The sequence below is a fragment of the Excalfactoria chinensis genome, chromosome 15, assembly GCF_039878825.1.
Source record: "Excalfactoria chinensis isolate bCotChi1 chromosome 15, bCotChi1.hap2, whole genome shotgun sequence".
Lineage (NCBI taxonomy): Eukaryota > Metazoa > Chordata > Aves > Galliformes > Phasianidae > Excalfactoria > Excalfactoria chinensis.
This window is the reverse complement of record NC_092839.1, coordinates 2,089,684-2,108,069: the sequence shown is the minus strand read 5'-3', so window position 1 is coordinate 2,108,069 and position 18,386 is coordinate 2,089,684. Positions and strand designations below refer to the sequence as shown.

At 51.2% G+C, this 18,386-nt stretch overlaps 1 protein-coding gene across 1 annotated transcript; it reads left to right on the top strand.

Moving 5' to 3' along the window:
- Positions 1–37: 37 nt before the first annotated feature.
- Positions 38–16,928, top strand: ZNF341 (zinc finger protein 341). Its single transcript, XM_072350063.1, has 15 exons — positions 38–253; positions 2,920–3,030; positions 4,409–4,596; positions 5,330–5,482; positions 6,130–6,366; positions 6,940–7,135; positions 7,704–7,788; positions 8,810–9,000; positions 9,916–10,109; positions 10,582–10,790; positions 12,155–12,251; positions 13,782–13,914; positions 14,317–14,428; positions 15,174–15,244; positions 15,858–16,928. The coding sequence occupies exons 1-15, from the start codon at positions 223–225 to the stop codon at positions 16,370–16,372; spliced, it is 2,523 nt and encodes an 840-aa protein (XP_072206164.1). The 5' UTR covers positions 38–222; the 3' UTR covers positions 16,373–16,928.
- The last annotated feature ends 1,458 nt before the right edge of the window (positions 16,929–18,386 follow it).

Here is an 18,386-nt window from a genome sequence, read left to right as displayed (position 1 = left end):
TCCGTCAGCGGCGCCGTTCCCCTCCGGCCGTGCCGTGCTCCGGGAGGGCGGTTCGGCTCCCGGCCCCGTTCCTCTGCGCGCCCCGCTCCCGGCCCGAGCTGTCGCGGCGCGCGGAGGCCGCCCCCTGGCGGCGGCGGGTGGTGCCGCCCCTCCCTCCGCCTCTCCTCCCTCCTCCCTCCATGCCCGCTCCGGCTGTCGGGTCGCGGCCGCCCCGGCTCCAAGATGGCGCAGGCGATCTTCGAGGCGCTGGAAGGTAACGGCGGACTCCGCTCCCGCCCGGTCCGGCCCCGGGGTCCCGCGGCTCGAGGCCGCCTCCCTCCCTCCCTCCCACCCCCCCATCCCCGCGGACGGGCGGTGCGAGCGGCCCCGTGCGGCGGCGGTAGGGGCGGGACCGCGGCGCGGGCACAGCCGGGCCCCTCCGTCATCTCCGTGGCGTTGCGGTGCCCGTCCGTCCCCGGGGCAGCCCGTCGCTGTCCGTCCCCGAGCCCTTTCGGAGCCCTCCCTTTGCCCCCCTGCACTGGGCAGGGTCACGCCGAGCCCCGAGGCGCTCTATCAGCCTTGTGCACGTCGGGACACCTGGCTCCCCAGGGCCGTGCTTGGGGTCAGCCTGCTGCAGGAAAGCTGTTTGTATTACAAGGCGTCTTTTTTCCAGACAGGGTTACGTGTTTCCCTTTGATACGAGGGGACACCGCTGTCGGAGAGAGGCCTTGTGTCAGCATCGTAACACTGCTGTGCAAACAGCACCTGCGGCCGCAGTGGCAAAAGGATGAGCAAGAACAAACACTTCCCTCTGTTTGGTCAGCTCTTGGTGTGTCTGGCAGCACTTTGTGTGTCACCAGGTGCCTCGTTTCCTCTCTGCAATCAGCTCCACGTTGTTTGGGTTTCATTGCAGAACTCAGGAGGCCAAAGCATCTTTGCAAACACCTCCCAATAAATGACAGCTCTTGATAGCGGGACCTATTTGCTTTGTTTTGCTGGCTGCATTGATTCCAAGCTGATGGTGACTCAGTGTCTGCGTGCTGCTCAAGGCAGTCGTGTCCTCAGTGAATGCCATGGGGCAGAGATGCATCTGCACTGCACTGCAGCCCTTGGAGCTGTGTTGGCAGGAGCAAAGCAAAGGGTTTACTGTGTGAAATTCGGGGCTCGAGGCGACAGGAAAACCTTGGGTGAAATGGGCAGTTTTGTTTTGCTTTCTAAACTGGGAGAGATTTGAAAGGAGAGGGAAATAAAAGCCCGAATTGGCAATCTTGGCTTTTGATCCCGGCTTCCCCCAATCTCTGTGTTTCTCTCAGGTTGCAGGAAGGCACAGATGGCTGTTTTACAGGCTGTTATCAGTGCAGAACTGCTCCTCATGGAGCTGCATTGGTAGAAGCAAGCAGCTGTGCCTGCCTGGCTTTGTTGGTTCCTAAACCTTAGATGTTTCCCTCTGTGTTAAATCCGCCGTTGTGAAATGCGGGGACACCCTGTGCATCAGTGCTACCAGAGATGAATGAAGGGCAGTTCTTTCTGTTGTCTTGGGCTGCTTTGCTCTGGCTGTGTGTGCTGCTGATCCTGCAAGCAGGATTGAGGCCACCGTGCAGCTTTTTCACTCTGAAGATCTGTCAGCAAGCCAGAAAGAAAGCCTGGGGCTGGTGTGGCATTCCTGATGCAAACAATGGGGATAATTCTTCATTCCCACTCTTTTTGCTTGTTCCCAAAATATATGGAAACTGAGCATCTGATCCCCGGTTTCCTTTTGTGTCCCGCTAGCTCCTTCCCTCTGCAAAAAGGCTGCCCTGTTCCCCTCTCAGCTTTGGCTGTGTCAAGCAGTGCCTTTGCAGTTGCCCAGGAGATGCTGTGCGGAGCAGGAGGTGTGTCTGAAAGCCAGCATGAGAGGATCCAGCAGCGTGGTGCCTGCAGGATGGGATGCAGCACTCTGCAGAGCGAAGGCTTGCAAAACTGGCCCTGCAGCTCTGCTGTGCCTGGCTGTGATGTATGTGACAGGGCTCCCATCAGCACTGCAGGGTGTGAGGCAGCGAGATCTGCTGCTTTCCAGTAGCTGCTGCTGCCCTCTGCCCCCTGGCAGCTGCAGAACGGGGCACATGCAGCACTGCGAGCTCTCTTTGGTGCAGGGTGATTGATGGAAGTGGTGCTCGTGGAGTCTCACTGTTGTTGGCTTTGCACTGGAGGTGTGGGAAGAATGGGTATTTAGAATGGCTTTAGAACCTGTGACCTCTCAGTGGGGACTCTGCTCACCTGCACTGCTGGCAAGTGATTGGACAGGTGGATTTTCTCTTCAGTGCAGCACATAACCCCAAGGTCCAGCTGGGTAAGAGCTTAATAGGTTTCTTTGGCAAAGATCTTAGAGAAAAGGTGTGTGCTGGGCTCGATGCAGCAGCTGTGTGTCCCTGGCCACATTCCCTCTGGAGGTGAGCAGTCCCCATCTCCTCTATTTAGTGGGGATGTTTTAGAGCCTTTTATTTGCAATGAAAAATATTAGTGCCAGGCCAAATGAGCTGGTTCTGGCAACAATCTGGGTGTGTGTGCACTCATGGAGCCCCACAGGAGATGGAAATAAGAGCCTGTGACTGGCAGCCAGTGCTGCACCCAGGCTGCTGAACTGACCATCCTGTGACTTCCCAAGTGTCTGCCTTGTAGCTTTCTAAGCATCCTTCCTTACATCTGAAGCCAAACCCTCTTTCAGCTTTCTTTGCCCTTCTTCCTTTTCCTCTGCTTGTGTCAAAGTTGTGTACAGAGACGGGTAGGAGCGGTGCTTTAGTGTGAATCCTAATGCTGTGGAGCATGGTGAGAAGGCGAGGGTGGCTGTGCAGCATAGATCTTCCCTCCATGACTTGCTTTGAACGAGCTCCTGGCCCCCGGCTGCTCCATCCATGTTCATGCCATGCTTGATTTACCATCAGCGCTTGTGTCTTCTTCCAGGAATGGATAATCAGACGGTCCTGGCTGTGCAGTCCTTGCTGGATGGTCAAGGAGGTGTAACAGATCCATCTGCTCAAAATGTCAATGCAGCTGCTCCCATCCAGCCCATGGGTGAGTTCTGGGGAGCAGCGAGGGAGGTGAGGGGGCTGCAGGTCTGTCCTGCAGTGTGCTCTCATGGCTGTCACAACAGCCAACCTGTCTGTGTTGGGTGCTGCTGTGAGCGTTGGGACCCCTCAGCATGGCTGGGCAGAGCAGGAGGAAGGGGCAGAGTGAGTGCCAGAGTGAGCAGGGATGCGTTTGGGTGGTTTGTGGCAAGAGTGGCTGATGTGTTTTGGATAAAGGCGGGGAGGGAGGGAACAGCTGCTCCCTGCCACTACATGCATTCGTATTTCTTTAAATTAATGAGCCATTTCTTATCCTCTGGGGATGTATTCAGTCACTGGGTACCTCATCTGTATGAATGGGTGATCATTCACATCTCACCTGTGATATGGGAATAGGTGGTTCCTGTGCATGCAGAAACCCGCAGTGTTCAAGCAAGGATGCCCTGAGTGAGGTACTGAGTGAGGTACTGAGTTAGGTACTGGGTTCCACACAAGCTGCACGCTGACAGTTTGGCTGCCAGCAGACCCAGCAGGCAGTGTAATGGAATGATGCTATGAGTCCTTCCCTGTGAGGCTGTTTATTTTTTCAGCTCCTTTTCCCCTTGTGTGGGCCAGCCAATGAGATCAAATTATACACTGAATTACCATGTTGCCTTGTTAGATAGGGAGAGAGAGAGAGAGAGAGAGAAAGCCTTTTGTGGTGGCCAGGATCTCAGCTGTGCCGCTGGGGAGGTGATGGTCTGCATCCCCAAAACAGATGGGAAATACAACTCTGTGAGCTTTGGGATATTTTTTTTCCCAGAGGTTTGAGTGCAACTGAGTGAAAACTGCCATGTGTTTCTGTGATTGACCAGTGCTGCAAACTTTATCTAGATCAGTGCTAACTGGGCTGTTGTCTTCTGCCTCTAACATCAAGCAGAGGCACCAAAGGCCGGCAGTGCTGCTGGGGATGGGATTCAGGCAGAAGTTGCTGCTGACTGTGTGCTCTGATGCACCTTATTCTCATCCTTTGTGCAACCTGAGTAATAACGTCTGTCTCGTCTGGGATAAAGCTTTGGAAGAAGCTGTTTAGACTAAAACCAAAAGGAGTGAGGCTGGATTGATTGATCGTGTCATTGGGATGAGAGGACTGATGATGGAATTCAGCTCATCTCAAGGAGACAGCAAGTTTGGAAGCGCAACTGAGACAGGTCTTGTTCACGTTAGTTGGAGTAAGGGAGAATTTCATATTAGGGAAGGACAGTTGCACCCGATACCTCCTGATGATATCCTTGAGATGCCAAGATACATTGTCTGTTTTCTTGCCTTTACTGGCTGTAGCTCGGGTGTAGCACTGGGGAATACTGAGCAAGGCCTGCAGCAGTGACCTGTTTCTCTAATTGCAGATGATGAAGATGTGTTCCTGTGTGGGAAGTGCAAGAAGCAGTTCAACTCCTTGCCTGCCTTCATGACCCACAAGAGAGAGCAGTGCCAGGGAAACACCCCTTCCCTCTCCACGGTCTCACTGGCCACCAACAGTGTGTACAGCCCCTCCATCACATCAGTGCAGCAGGCCCCAAGCACGAGCCGACAGGTACCATGCTGTGAACCAGCAGGCTTTGCTACTGTGGTTTTGGGAGTGGAGAGACCCCTGGGTGTGTTGTGTGTTGTGCAGTATCATTGCCTCAGTAGCCCTCCTTTCCAACAGGCTTATCAGGAGCAAGTCCCTTATGCATGACATGTGCTGTGCTTGCAGTCATGGTGCTTTCCAAAGTTCTTCAAACCAACTGTTATCTTTTCAAGTTTACCCGGTGTCAGTGGATGGTGCTTCTCAGGAGCAAAACGGGAGCTCTCAAACAGCAAATGCTGTTTGTTTTCATCCATAAAATGAGGACAGCCACCCTTCCATCCTATAATCCTGCTCCAGGCTGAAGGGATGAGCCTGATGTTCAGCCAGAGCAGCCTCTCTGTCCTCCACCTTTCCTGGCTGGCAGTAAAGACATGATCTTGTCTGTGTCTAGTTTGTCCTGTAGAACTGGTTAGTACCCACTGATTTGAACTGCAGCCAGTGACCTCTTCCTTGAGCCACTGTCATCTCTTTATACCGTTTTCTGGAGAACATTTCTGGGGCTGCTTTATTGTTACAGCCAGAAACTGCCACTGACTCAGCAGGAAGCTGTAGGTAATTACTTCGGCTTCTCACATCCTCTGGTCAGCAGATAGTAGAGACTCAGAGGCTCAGCAATAAGCCTTAGTGTTGTATCTCTGAGTTTATTGTTTTGTCTTGTTGCTGGTCAACAGTGCCTCGTCTGTTTATTTTCTTGTAGCAAATTTCTACGTACATCACTGTTCCTCCATCGCCTTTGATTCAGACCCTGGTGCAGGGGAACATCTTGGTTAGTGATGAGGTGCTGATGTCAGCCATGTCTGCTTTTACATCCTTGGATCAACCCATGCCAGCGGTGCAGCCCCCAGTACAGGTAAGGGGCATCTGTGGGCTGAAGGGCCTTCACTTCCTGGGGCTGTGGTTGTGTGGCAGGGGAATGCAGGTGGTTGATCAGAGTCTAGGGACCTGCTTTGATGCAGAGTGCTGAGCCCCCTTCCACAGGGGATAGCCAGGCTTGGGAAGGGTCATTGGATGAATAACAGGGTAATTCAGGGCCTGCTCTCTGCTGGTGTCCCTGTTGCTGGATGCTCAGATCTTTGTAATGAGGTATGCCCAGCTTTCTGCTGCACTCCTGTGTAGTGGTTGGTTTCCAGAGCCCTTATCAGTTTGCCTCACTCATCCCTCTCTTCCTGGCATGGTTGTTCTGGGCTTTCCCTAAGGCTGTCCATGCTGGATGTCCTCCCCTTGCCCTGAAAATTTCCTCTGTAACCATAGGGTTTAAAAACAAAGCAAAAAAAGCAGTGGGGTTTGAATGCTTGGATTCTGGAGGAGACGGTGTCTACTGCCAGTCCAAATCAACCCTCTGATCCGACCTGATGTTTGGACAGTGCTGCTTTGCGTCAATACACCATCACTACTATTGCAGGTGTCCTTTTGATTTGGGACTTGGGAAGCTTTTTTGCTGATAGAGCAGTGCTGTGTTCTCAACATCTTGTCTGTCTTTCCCTCTTTTGGTTTTAGAGCGGCTTGAGTATGCATGCTGGGGCTGGTTACCTCTCACAGCCCCCTCCACCTCCACCTCCCCCCCCCCCACCTCCTCCACAGCCCCCACCACCTCCTCCACCAAGCCTGGGGGCTCCGGGGCAGCCCAGCACTGGAGCAGGCATGGTTGAAGTGTACAGTGCTCCTGCACCCATGGCAGCAAACAGCTCAGTGGAGATCCAGGCGCTGGGGATGCAGCCATACCCAGCCATGGAGGTAAGGCTGTCCACAGGCTCTCCGTACTCCTGAACCTCTTCTAGCAAGCCAGACAGCAGTGCTGCTTGGTCTAGAAATGATGTATTAGAGACTGGGAGGTTATGTTAGGTTGTCTGAGGGATTAATTCCTCTGGGGAGAAAGTACTGATCAGAAGGATGTCAGCAAGATGAAGGGGATGCTGAGAACTCCAGGGGGTGGTGAGTGCCCAAACAGTTTGTGGGTGCCTCATCTCTGGAGGGGCTCAAGGCCAGGCTCCATGTTTGCACTGGCATTCATAGTGGGAACTGCTGGGTGTGATGGAGGTTTGCCAGCCTTACTTGCATCTGGATGCTCATCTGCAAAGGGATGGGTGTGTTGGATACTTGGTATCACAGTGTACATAGTATTAGTTAGAAACACTGTTGAATTGGTGATCCAGACATTTATGAAGTGTGTCAGGAAGCAGAAAACTCAGCCAGACTATTAACCTATTGTAGAAGTGTTGCTGGGGGTGGAGGATAGGAGGAATTGTGCTTAGCACAGTACTGTGCTGTGTAGCAAACCTCTTTCCACTGGTAATGGAACTCTTGCAGGTACCAAGCCAGTGTGTGGAAAGTCCTGTGTACCCCTCTCCCCCTGTGTACAGCCCTGGGAAGCAGGGGTTCAAGCCCAAGAGTGCCAGCGTTCCCACACCTCTGACCAGCGCAGGAGGAGGCAACGTGGTTGGTTTTGATTCCACCTCAGCTGTCAAAAGTAGACGTTCCAAAAGTGAGAGTGGGCTGCAGGAAGGTAAGTGTCCTTATGGCAGATACTCTGTGCTGACCTGCAGGCCACCATGCTTACCATGTGCCACTGGCTCTCCGGGTCCTGTGGGGTGGCACTGACTGTGCTGCAGCTCCCTGGGAGGAGCAGCACACCCTGCATAAGGCTGTCAAGAGCAGGTGAAAGTGTGGGCATGCCTCTTGTCTGTCCTCTCCGTGTACACATGAAAGGACAGGCACTGTGCTGCTGCGTGGACAAACTTGTGCTAAATCTCTGCAGATTCATGTTGATTGGATTGCACTTAAAAATGGGGAGATCCTGCAAAATAAGGTGTTAGAGCTTGGTCCATGTTACCTGAAGCAATAACAGCCAGCTGCAGTTCCTGTGGCCAGATGAGAGAGGCTTGATTTCAAAGGCTGTAATATCAAGGGTGCAGTAGAGCCAACCCTGTGTGTGTTTTAGTGCCTGTGAATAGCACAGGAGAGGCAAGACGGCAGCACACCCAGTCATAGGACAGAGGAGTGCTAGATCCTCTGCTGGCTGAGCTGAGTGTGGTGGGTGTGCTGTTGACACGTGCACGCTCTTACTCTTTCAGGAAAACCCAAGTCCCCAAAGCTGAAATGCACTTACTGTGACAAGGCCTTTACCAAAAACTTTGACCTGCAACAGCACATCAGAAGGTAAGGGTGATGCTAGCCTGAGCACAGTGGGGTGGCTGGAATGGGTCTGGGCACAGCCCTGCTGAGGGAGTCTGCATAGCCCAGTAAACCTCACGTTTGTCATGTCTCCCGGAGTCCATGCTTCAATGGAAGATCAGCCTTCATCCCTCACCCTGTAGGGCTCCTCTAGAGGACAGTGGTTTAGTGGCTGCACTGAAGATGTAATCTTCTTTCTGCTAATGGGCTGAGAATGGAGACCTTTCCTAACTGATGAGACTCTGAAAGCCACCTCTTTTCTGGAGCATTGGTGTCTCCACTGCTTCCCTTGACCCTTTTTCTGTCTCCTTAGTAAGCTGCAGCTTGCATGTTTGCAGGGGGGCTGGAGTCAGTAAACCATAAGCGAAGCTCGTTGTCTACACAGGGAGCTTTTATGAATGCCAGAGCTTTAGCAGGAGGCATTTGAGATCTTCAACACTTTCTTCAGGGGGGTATTCTGAGCTCAGGACAGATGAGGAGCAAGTGGTGCTTTGCTTGCCTTCCCATTCTGGACTCTTTACCTTACATGCTCCATGTGTCAAAACCAGCTTTCTCCTCTGGCAGCAGAGGGGCAAAGTAGAAGGGCATTTGTGTTGTGGACAGGGGAGAGCAAGTCTGGGGAGATGAAGGGACTGCAAGGTAGAAGCCACATGTATGCAGGGGGGGTAAGTGACAGAGAATCTTTACTCATCTTTACTGTGAGAAGAACAGTGGGGTCTCAGAAGTCCATGCAGAAACTCTTAACAGTGAATGACCTGATGTTGCTGGAGAGCAATTTGCCTCTCTCACTTCTTCCTTTCATCTCTTGTCATTCCCAAACTATCAGGTTCTGTCTGTGTGCCTTGTTTCCCCAGGCCTTTTGCTATTCCTATACCGTTAGGGTCTGAAAGCACTCGTTGGCTGGTCTGGGGGCTGATCTGCCAAGCAGAGAGGGCCTGGTGCAGCCCAGGCCTGGGGTCTGCATCCTCTTTCCACTGGCTGCAGGTACAGTGCCTTCTGCATTCAGTCACACAGGTGAGAAGCCCTTCCAGTGCATCGTGTGTGGCCGAGCCTTTGCCCAGAAGTCCAATGTGAAGAAACACATGCAAACCCATAAAGTGTGGCCTCCAGGACTAGGATGCACCATCTCCCGCAACTCCATCACAGTGCAGGTCATGGCCTTGAACCCCAACCAGGTGGAGGATGAGGAGAACACAGGTTTGCTGCCTGGGGATGGTGTGTTCTAGGAGCAGAGCAGGGATGGGAGGGCTCTGCACATTTCTGCATCTCTATGTGTGCTACTTGCTGTCCTGCTGTGGGTTCTAATGGCATGCACTGGGGAAGTGCAGTGGATGCTTGAGTTGTGTTTGCTCCTCTCTTGCTGGCAACTTCATCCGTTGGTATTCCCAGCCACTGATTCAGGTGCTGGTGAAGACAATGGCTCTGTGTCAGGACATGCATAGGAAAAGGGAGAGATATCTTTCCCTTTCTCGCTCCCTGACAGCTGCACCTTGGATAGTATCTGAACCACACTTGGTAGCTCTGGTCTAGGCTGGTGATTTAGCACAGCCTGGTGCTCTGACCTGCTAGCAATGTGCACATTGCCTGGACAGGGTCTGGTCCCTGAGGCCAACTGAAAATACTTGATGCAAAGGAGAGCTCCTTTCTGGCAGGTGGTGTCTGCCCTTTCTGCTGATGACCTTGGTCATGGGTAGAAGCAGAAGAAACAGCGCTGTGGCAATGTCATACCTAGGACAAGGTGCAGCTGGTCTCTGCAGACAGCAGGGCTGCTACTGGCTGGATCTGACCACCTGTCCCCTGCTGGAGACTGGAGTAAATTTGGCACTCGTTCCCTGTTGGCAGCCTGCCATATTGACAGCACAATTGTGTTCCTGGAAGCACAACAGTAAAGGGAATGGGGTCAAGGAGGGGAAGATGGAGTAGTCAGAGCTTTAGGTCACCTGTAGACAAACTTGACATTAGAAAGTGAGGTTCTGATCTAAAGATCTGCCTGTGAAAGGAAGAGTTTGCATTCAGACCAAGCCTGGGTATCTCTCAGCAGCATAAAGCTTGCAGACAGCTTGCAGAGCTACCTTGTGGCAGGCTGTGACTTTCTCTCTCCCTTTTCTCCAGGTTTGACTCAACCCTCTAGGAACCCTGCACAGCCTCCCCAAGACATGAGCCCCATGGAGGAGAGCGATGCTGGCAAACTGGAAGCCAAACAGGTTGTCTTGATCGACAGCTCTTACCAGTGCCAGTTCTGTCCCAGCAAGTTCAACACCTATTTCCAGCTCAAATCACACATGACACAGCACAAGAATGAACAGGTAGGGACAGAGGGTGCCCTGTGTCTGTGGTGAGACTGAGACAGGCTCACGGGGTCTGTCTCAAGCAATACTGTCAGCTTGGTAAATTCTTGCCATTCAGCTTAGCTCTTTGCATGTCTGAGTTGTAGTCTGGGTGGCTTTGAAAAGCTCTGTTATTCCCAGTAGGGAAGGGTTGGGTTTGGTTTGGTTTATCACCATGTTGTGCTCCTGCTGCAGGGCAGGATTTCCTTGCTGTGCCCTGACTGAGCACTCATGGCCTCACGGGCAGCGTGTGGGCATGGTCTGTGCTCCGGGAACCCTGGTGCAACCCAGTGCAGGGAACCTTAGTTCCTCCTAAGGGAGTAATTGTGTTCTATGAAGCACCCAGCTGCTGTGGTTTCCAATAAGGGAGGTCTCTCTGCCTGTTACCGGAGGACTTGCCCTGCAGGTTTCCATGGCGTGCCTTTCCAGTCCCTCTCACTTCTTCACCCAGGTGTACAAGTGTGTGGTGAAAAGCTGCGCTCAGACCTTCCAGAAGCTGGAGTCTTTCCTCGACCACATCAAAAGCCACCAGGAGGAGCTGAGTTATCGCTGCCACCTCTGCAGCAAGGACTTCCCCTCCCTGTATGAGCTGGGCGTCCACCAGTACTCGCACAGCCTGCTGCCCCAGCACAGCCCCAAGAAGGACGTGGCTGTATACAAGTACAGTAGCAATCAGTGCTCACAAGGCTTGTAGGAGTGGGTGTGTGCAGAGCGTGTCTGGTTGAGAGCAGGGGGAACACAAGAAAGGTGAGGAGGCTGCCTGCTCAGCAGCCATAGTTCCCTTGGACACACGAATGATAGATGAGGGCCTCTCCACCAGGCTACCAGAGCCAAGCAGTTTGAATGCAAGGGCCCTTTTAGAAAGACTGCTGTTAGTTATTTAGGAAGACCCCATCACTGCAAGAGCTCTTATCACCAGTCAGGGGTGAGGTGAGCACAGCTGAGTCTGCTCCAGGCTGGGCAAGTGACCCAGGGAAGCCCCTTGCAGCTTGATTCTTTAAATACCTGCAGCAAAGGGAGTATGGGCTGCCTGGGTACAGAGAGTTATTACTTCTATTCTTCTGCTGTCAAAGGGCCTACTACCTGGAGAAGCCTTTCTGTAAGTCTAGAGGGAAGGGGTGAGGGAGTTCATACAGCTCTCTGGGATGCTGAAATGCTTGCAGGGATATACAGGAAAAGTAGGAAGCCCAGAGGATACTGAAAGTCACCTAGGAGCATGGTGGAATAAATAGCTGCTGCTACGTACACTGTAATTTCTAGTCATCCTTGTGCCTGGAGCTTCATCCTAAAGCTTATCGGCAGAGATCTTTGAGGTCAGAGCTCTGCTTGTGTTGGTGGAGGTTTTAGTCTGCTAAAGAAAGCAGAAGTTTCACTACAGGTGCATGGTGTGAGTGTGTTTGTTTCTCACTGATGATGCATGTCCCCATGGAACATTACCAGTCAGCTTTGGCACAGGTCTCAGAAATACTGCCAGGGTTGGTGAGAATTGGTGGGTCCGGTGGAGTGAGCCCAGGTGTTGCAGGAAGAGGAATCAATGCGAGCTGAAGCTTTGTTAGATGCTGGGGACTCCACAGTGAAGTGCATCACCTTGTGGCTGCCCCAGCCATGGGAAATACTGCTGTGCTGTGACTCCATGCTCAGCTCCTTCACTTGCGTGAAGATGGGAAAAGATGTTTTATATTAGGTGAGATCTTAGTTGTCTCCATGAAGGGATGATGTGGAATGTGTGCTCTGGTCCTTGGGTGCTCCCGTGGGAGTTTGTGTGGAAGAGCAGTAGTAATGGAAAGGTTTCTTTACTCAGTTCTCCAGCATTTTCTGGTGAAGGATGTTAAGTTCATGTGTGTGTTCTGGCCATGTGGGTTGCTGAGGTTTCAGAGCACCTTGGTGATGGTGTTGAGGTCTGAACCAAACTGACCCTACCAGAAATCCATGTGGAAGGTGGCTGGTGAAGGACTGGGCTGCCCTGTGTGGGGTCTGCATGTGGTGGTAGCCCCGTTCACAAGCTCTCTCCTTTCTACATTCAGATGCGTGAAGTGTGTAAATAAATACTCCACTCCTGAAGCCCTGGAGCACCATCTGCAGACAGCAACGCACAACTTCCCCTGCCCTCACTGCCAGAAGGTGAGTGGGTGACTGCTGTGTGAGCCAGTCCTGGCTCTGACGGGACAAGAGCCCTTGGCTCCCTTTCCTCTCCCTTCTACCTCAGTACGGACTGGCAGGCTCTTGAGGTGCTTTTCAGAGAGGCAGAGGTGGTTACATCCCTGACCTCGTGCAGAGTGCTTTCCTCCCCACTGTGCTGGCTTTTCTCCCTGGTCCTCATTTGCTGATCTAATGAACAGGATTTGTAAGGGGAGTCCCTTTGTTCCTATGACAACGCAGAACTGCACGCTCCAGGCTGTCATCTTTGTTTCTTAAAAGCGAGGTGTGTCAGTGGTGAGGTCTTGGGAAGTCTCAGAGTAGTGATGGTGCCTTTGAGCCACCGTGCTTGGCTCCCCTTGGCTGGAAGAGCTGTGAATAGAAACCTGTGGGTTCTGGGGGAGCTCTGACACCTACGTTGCTGTCCTCATCTCTTGTTGCAACAGAACTCTCTGGGTTCCCCCTTGGTCCCATCTTTTGGATGAGTGCTCTGTGTCCTGGCAAAGAGAAACCTTTCAGAATGATGTGACTGGGACCGGCATGATGCACGGGTAGGTTTTGGCTGGAAGTACTCATTTCAGCATGGCCCCGAAAGGGGCTCGAGGGGCAGATTTTTGTGGTGTTTGAACTTTCTTAAATTATTTTTTTGAATGAAATGCTCCTCTGTTGTTTAAAGCAGAGGAAATGAAAACCCTGCAGTGGGGGCAGGGACAATCTCAAAGGAGTGACCACTCTGTACTGAGGTAGTTCAGGAAGGGAATATGCGCTCCTGGCATGGTTAGTAACCCATCTTTCTTTACTTGCCTTGTCTCCACTCTCACCCCAAGTGACAGATGCCCTTCTGAGCCTGGTTGGGACTTCAGCATGCAGCATGTTGAAAGCCTGTTATCTGCAGCATTATATTTAACTTCTGTTTGTATTTTTGCTAATATTGCTGTTTTCTGGAGCACTGGGTACTGACTGCTGGGGAATAAAAATCTAGGCTCTCCTTTGCTCCCCCTGGATGTGTGATTGCAGAATCCTCATTAGGAACTCAGCGTGAATGTTTCCAGTGTCTTCATTACATGAAGGGAAACATTCATACTGATTTTTATAAAGACCACGAATGGGAGCTCTTGGTAACAGATAATCAGGGAGCACAAACTCAAATCAACAGTGTGGGAGGGTAGGAGCTGCTGGGCAGGGGGAAGGTGTCATGGTTCTGCTGCTGGCTCTGGCAGGAAGCTGAGCATCTGTTTAGAGTGCTGGCCCTCAGCAGGATGGGGTCAGAAAATGTAGCAGTGATGTTTCAGCTCATACGTTTCTTAAGAATAAGGGTTTGTTTCATTGTGTGCTTTATCAGCTCTGTGTGTATTCTCCCTATACAAAACTAAAGGTTCTCTCAGTGCTTCCTTTCCAAGAATGCAGTCACTGTGAACTCGTGCTTTTTATACAGGCTCAACAAGTCCTTTGCCCGTTCAGCTCAGCGATGTCCCCTAGTGCTGCTGACTCAGCCTGGTTTCTGTGTGCTAACAGGTGTTCCCCTGTGAGAGGTACCTGCGCCGCCACATCCCCACCCACGGCGGAGGCAGCAAGTTCAAGTGTCAGATCTGCAAGAAGTTCTTTCGCCGGGAGCACTACCTCAAGCTGCATGCCCACATCCATTCAGGTACGGAGCTCTGCTGGTGCTGCAGTGTTCAGTGAGTCTGCACTGTGGTCCTTGCTGAGCCCTGTGATCCTAGATAACCAGAGGAACAGAGCACGAGTTATTTGTGGTAACGTGGCTTTTAGGAAATGCGTGGTTTTCATTCAGTCTTATGCCCAGTGCTGCATCAGTTAGAACACAGAATTAGCTTCCCCAGGACTGCAGAAGCTAAGGGAGCTGCCCTGGAGAGCAGGAGCAGCACACAGTGGGGATAGCATCCATCCACTTACCCACAGGGCAGGGTAAAGAATCCTGGAGTGTTTCTAAAGTAGAACAGCACTGCTACCAGTGTGACTCGGGCAGCCCTGTGTGACTGCACTTTCCCTGTCTCTTCATTTCTTTTTGTTTGTTTTTTATCTAATCCAGGTGAAAAGCCCTTTAAATGCTCGGTGTGTGATGCAGCTTTCAATCGGAAAGACAAACTCAAGAGGCACATGCTGATCCACGAACCTTTCAAGAAGTATAAATGTCCTTTCTCGTACGTAGCATCTGCAGCACTGCAGCTTGTCTTGATGGCTTGTGGCATGGTTTGGAAAGGAAAGAACGTCCCTTGTATGTATCCCAGGGATCATGTGGCACCTGACAGTTCTTTGCTGCTTGAGGAGGCGAGAATGCTGAGAACCCAGGAGTAATGGTTGTGATTGGTTTTTCTGTGCATACATAATTTCATCTCAGTTCACTGAGTCCTCTAAAATACCACCTGCCTACATGGGAGGCTCAGGAGATTGCACTCACTGAGCACTGGGGAAGAGAAAGAGTATTATTTGAGCACAAAGCACAGGATTGCTTGAGTGTTGGGGTCTCCCCAACTGCATTTAGAAGCAGAGGAACTAATGTGCAAGCCAAAGAAGTCTAGATATAGGAGGTACATCCCCAAATCTTTGTCATTTCTGAGGTAGTCAAGGCTGACTTTTCCCTGCTCCAACCACCCTGTGGCTCCTTCCAAAATATTCCTGGCTCCCATTGGAACCTTGAACCTGCTGTTGGCAGCATTTATGGTGATGCTAAGGCGATGTGTGGCCCAGCAAAAGCCACATGTCCTGATAGCAGCCTGTTTATTTCTTGCCCCCTCCAGAAAGGCTGAAATAGTGGGGCTCCAACTGTGACCATACTCAGGAACCTATCCAGTTTCTGATAAGGAGAAGAGCTATGGATCTCTCTCCAGTTTATGCATCAATCCTCAGCTGCTTCATGCTGTTCACCAGCATTTGTTGTTCTTACAGAAGCCACACAGGCTGCAATAAAGAGTTCAACAGGCCTGACAAGCTGAAAGCTCACATACTGTCCCATTCAGGTAAGTGCAAAAATGATACTCCTGCTCCTAATAAAGACAATCCATTTATTACTGTGCCCCAGGGAACCTTTTTCGTTGTTCTTGTTTTAGGGTTTTCTTGCTTTGAGTTCTGTCAAGGTAAAAATGAAAGTGTTTTTTGTTGTACCTTCCACGTTCCACAGCCCTGCAGATTGTGATGAGACTGTGCTGACAGTGCAGTAGATGGTGTTTTTAGATTACATTTAGGAGAAAACAAAGTCTGAGTTTAAGGCTGTTCTGCAGTTTCATCGCAGTCACCTGACACATTTATTTTCCTGGTGATGTTTCAGGCCTCTTACTTGAGGCAAGAACCATAATTGTAAATATTCCTGACCAGTGATGTTTGAGGTGCAGCAGTTCATCCTTCTCTGATTGCAAATTTGCCTGGCGTGATTTCTCCTTAGACCATGGGTAATTTGGGTCATTTGGGTTGTTTTTTAATAAGCAAGCTGAAAAGAATGGGGTTTGTTGAGCGAGAAGGTGGCTGTTTCAAACTTTGATCAGAGAACACCTGCATGGAGGAGGAGATAAAGCTATCATGGCTCTCCCTCTGCTCTCCCTCTAACTGAGCTCTCTCCTCGCATGCTGTGTGCAGGGATGAAGATCCACAAGTGCCAGTACTGTAACAAGTCCTTCAGCCGACGAGCCCACATGATAGAACATCAGCGCTCACACACCGGCAACTACAAATACCGCTGCCCCACCTGCAGCAAAGGCTTCACTCGCCACAAGTACATGAAGGACCACAAGTGCCGTCTGGGCTCACCCAAGGACAAAGACCTGCAGTTCAGGAAGCCCCAGAAGAAACGGGTGGTGCGGGGACGCAAAGCGGGCCTTTCCCTTCCCAACCAGCTGGCTCTGGGAGAGCTGAAGGACAGTGCTGCTGGGGAAAGCCCTCAGGAAGATGTCCCTAACAAAGAGCCATTCCAGGAGTCAGATGCTGTCCTGTCCATTGTGGTTGGTGGGTCAGGAGCTGCTGACTCAGACCTTGTTGTTCCTGGGCAGCCCAGCAGCATCGCATCCAATTTGTCCTTGGCAGAACTGCAGGCTGCCTCGGATGGCCCCTGCACCATGCTGGCTGTCCCTGTTTACATCCAGACGACTGAGTGATTGTGTGTAGAGCCACTGTGTGGCTTGGGGCTGCTGCTGGGATTGTCAGACTTGGTGCTGAAATTTATCCTGGTAAAAAAGACCAAAGCTCTTGTGGGGAGTCGATGGATATGGGAGAGAATGGCTTTCATTTCCATTTGATCTTCCCATCCATGGGCGAAGGACTTCTTGGAAGCCACTGATGGCTACAAGGCACTGAAGAGAATGGCTCCGTTTTTTTCTTGTCCCTCTGCATCACTGGTCAGTTAAGGGCAAGAAAGACAAAGATCCCTGAATCAGGGTGAGAAGGAGGAGCATATAAACTTGCAACAAACAGAGCTGCTGAAATCAGGCGGCTTTGTAAATCACAGCCTGTCCCATCTGTGGTTTTTCTGGCCTAAAAGCTGTATTGCCCAGTATTTGGGTGCCCTTTCCGAGAGCAAACAGATGATCCTTCCTAGTGGAAGCAAGTTCATTGTGAGATCCTTTGGGAACACTGTTCAGAAATACTCTGATAGACTTTTCTGGTATCTTTCTCTGCTCTTATCAGTAAAAATAACACCTTGTCTACACTTATATGTGTTGTAAACCGTGTGGAGTCAGTGGGTGGGAGCAGTTGTGTGTGGTACTGGATCTGAGCACACATATCTTATCTCCTTTCTGCTTGATCCTTCCATGGTGTTCTTCTCACATTTTTCTCCATATCTAAGAATCTCCAAGTGCCTCCGGTATCAATGAGTCAGTCCTTTTAACAGTTAAATGTGACGCCTCCTATGTACAGTGAGAGAAACTTAGGCCTGGGTGAGGTCTCCTGCCCGGGGTCACGCAGGAAACCTGTGATATATCTATGGCTCAGTGTTCTAGCATCTGCTCTGGACCACGTGCTGCAGGATACTTCTCTGCACTTCTGCTGCTTCCCAGTCTGTAGGTGCCCTTAGCTCATTTTTATGGGTCAGTGAATAATTCCAGTGGGTCACTGACAGGTGGGAAGTCAGTGCGATCAGGGAGCAAGGAAATCCTGCAGCTAGAGCATTTTCTGTCATCCACTTGGATTCTCCTGTCTGATTTCCCAAGTAGGAGGTTCAAAGCTGATATGGGAGCACCAAACCAGGTCACCTAATGAGAGGGAACTGAAAATTACCATTGTGTAATGTTGGGAGGGGAGCTATGTGGGTAGATGTGGAGCCCAGAGTAGGTAGGAGGGAAGTCAAGTGTGCTGCCAAACCACTTTGCCTTCAGTTTTGTGCTGCCATCCAATGGTCCTGCTTGTTGGAAAAGCTTCTATCTATCCTGCTATCCTGTTGCCTCCAGGTCCACCTGGAACATGCTGTCTCCATGCTCTGTTCTCCACCGTTGTTGGTTTTTTGTTTGTTTTTCCCTTCTCTTTGTATGGGTAAGCTGAGCTTCCCTTGGTAAGTTTTCTGTGATGAACTGCTACTTTGTAGGTGAGAAAACACTGCATTTCCAGCCTGGGAGTGATGTGGGGCAGAGCATGAATTCACTGGGAGCTGACAGCCTGGCTGTGAAGTCCCTGCCTCACCTCTTGCTTCCACATGGATTTTTGGCCACCAGAGCAGTCAACCCAGTGTCACTGGTCTGACTGGTCTCACCGTGGTGCCTGGCTGCTGCCTGCCTGAGCTCCAGGCATCCTGTCTCCTTGCAGAGACTTTGAAAATAGGGGTTTGTAGGACGGTGTAGAGGAGATGGAGCTGCACTCTTCATGGGTGCACAGCAGCAGGGCAGGAAGCTACACAATAAGCTACATGTGCTAGAAATTCTGACTCAATGTAGAGGGATTTCATCCAAGAGGGTGGTCAGACACTGGAACAAGGTTGTGGAGAGGCAGTGAGGTGTCAGTAACAGGTCATACTTAAAGCTTAGCGAGATCCTGTGCATCCTGCTCTGAGTGGGCACGCTTGGGAGTTAGGGCAAAGTACTTCTTTGCATCTGAGACATCTCTCTTCTGTTGAATAGCGTAGAGGTTTTTTGCTCACAGTGTTTTGAAGACAACTCTTGCAGGACAGGAAACAGATTG

Excerpts from the sequence above, each read along its gene's own strand:
- ZNF341 (XM_072350063.1), top strand. The coding sequence starts at position 223 with ATGGCGCAGGCGATCTTCGAGGCGCTGGAAG. Across the intron at positions 5,483-6,129 it reads CGGTGCAGCCCCCAGTACAG|AGCGGCTTGAGTATGCATGC; the intron begins GTAAGGGGCATC and ends TTTTGGTTTTAG. Across the intron at positions 6,367-6,939 it reads AGCCATACCCAGCCATGGAG|GTACCAAGCCAGTGTGTGGA; the intron begins GTAAGGCTGTCC and ends GAACTCTTGCAG.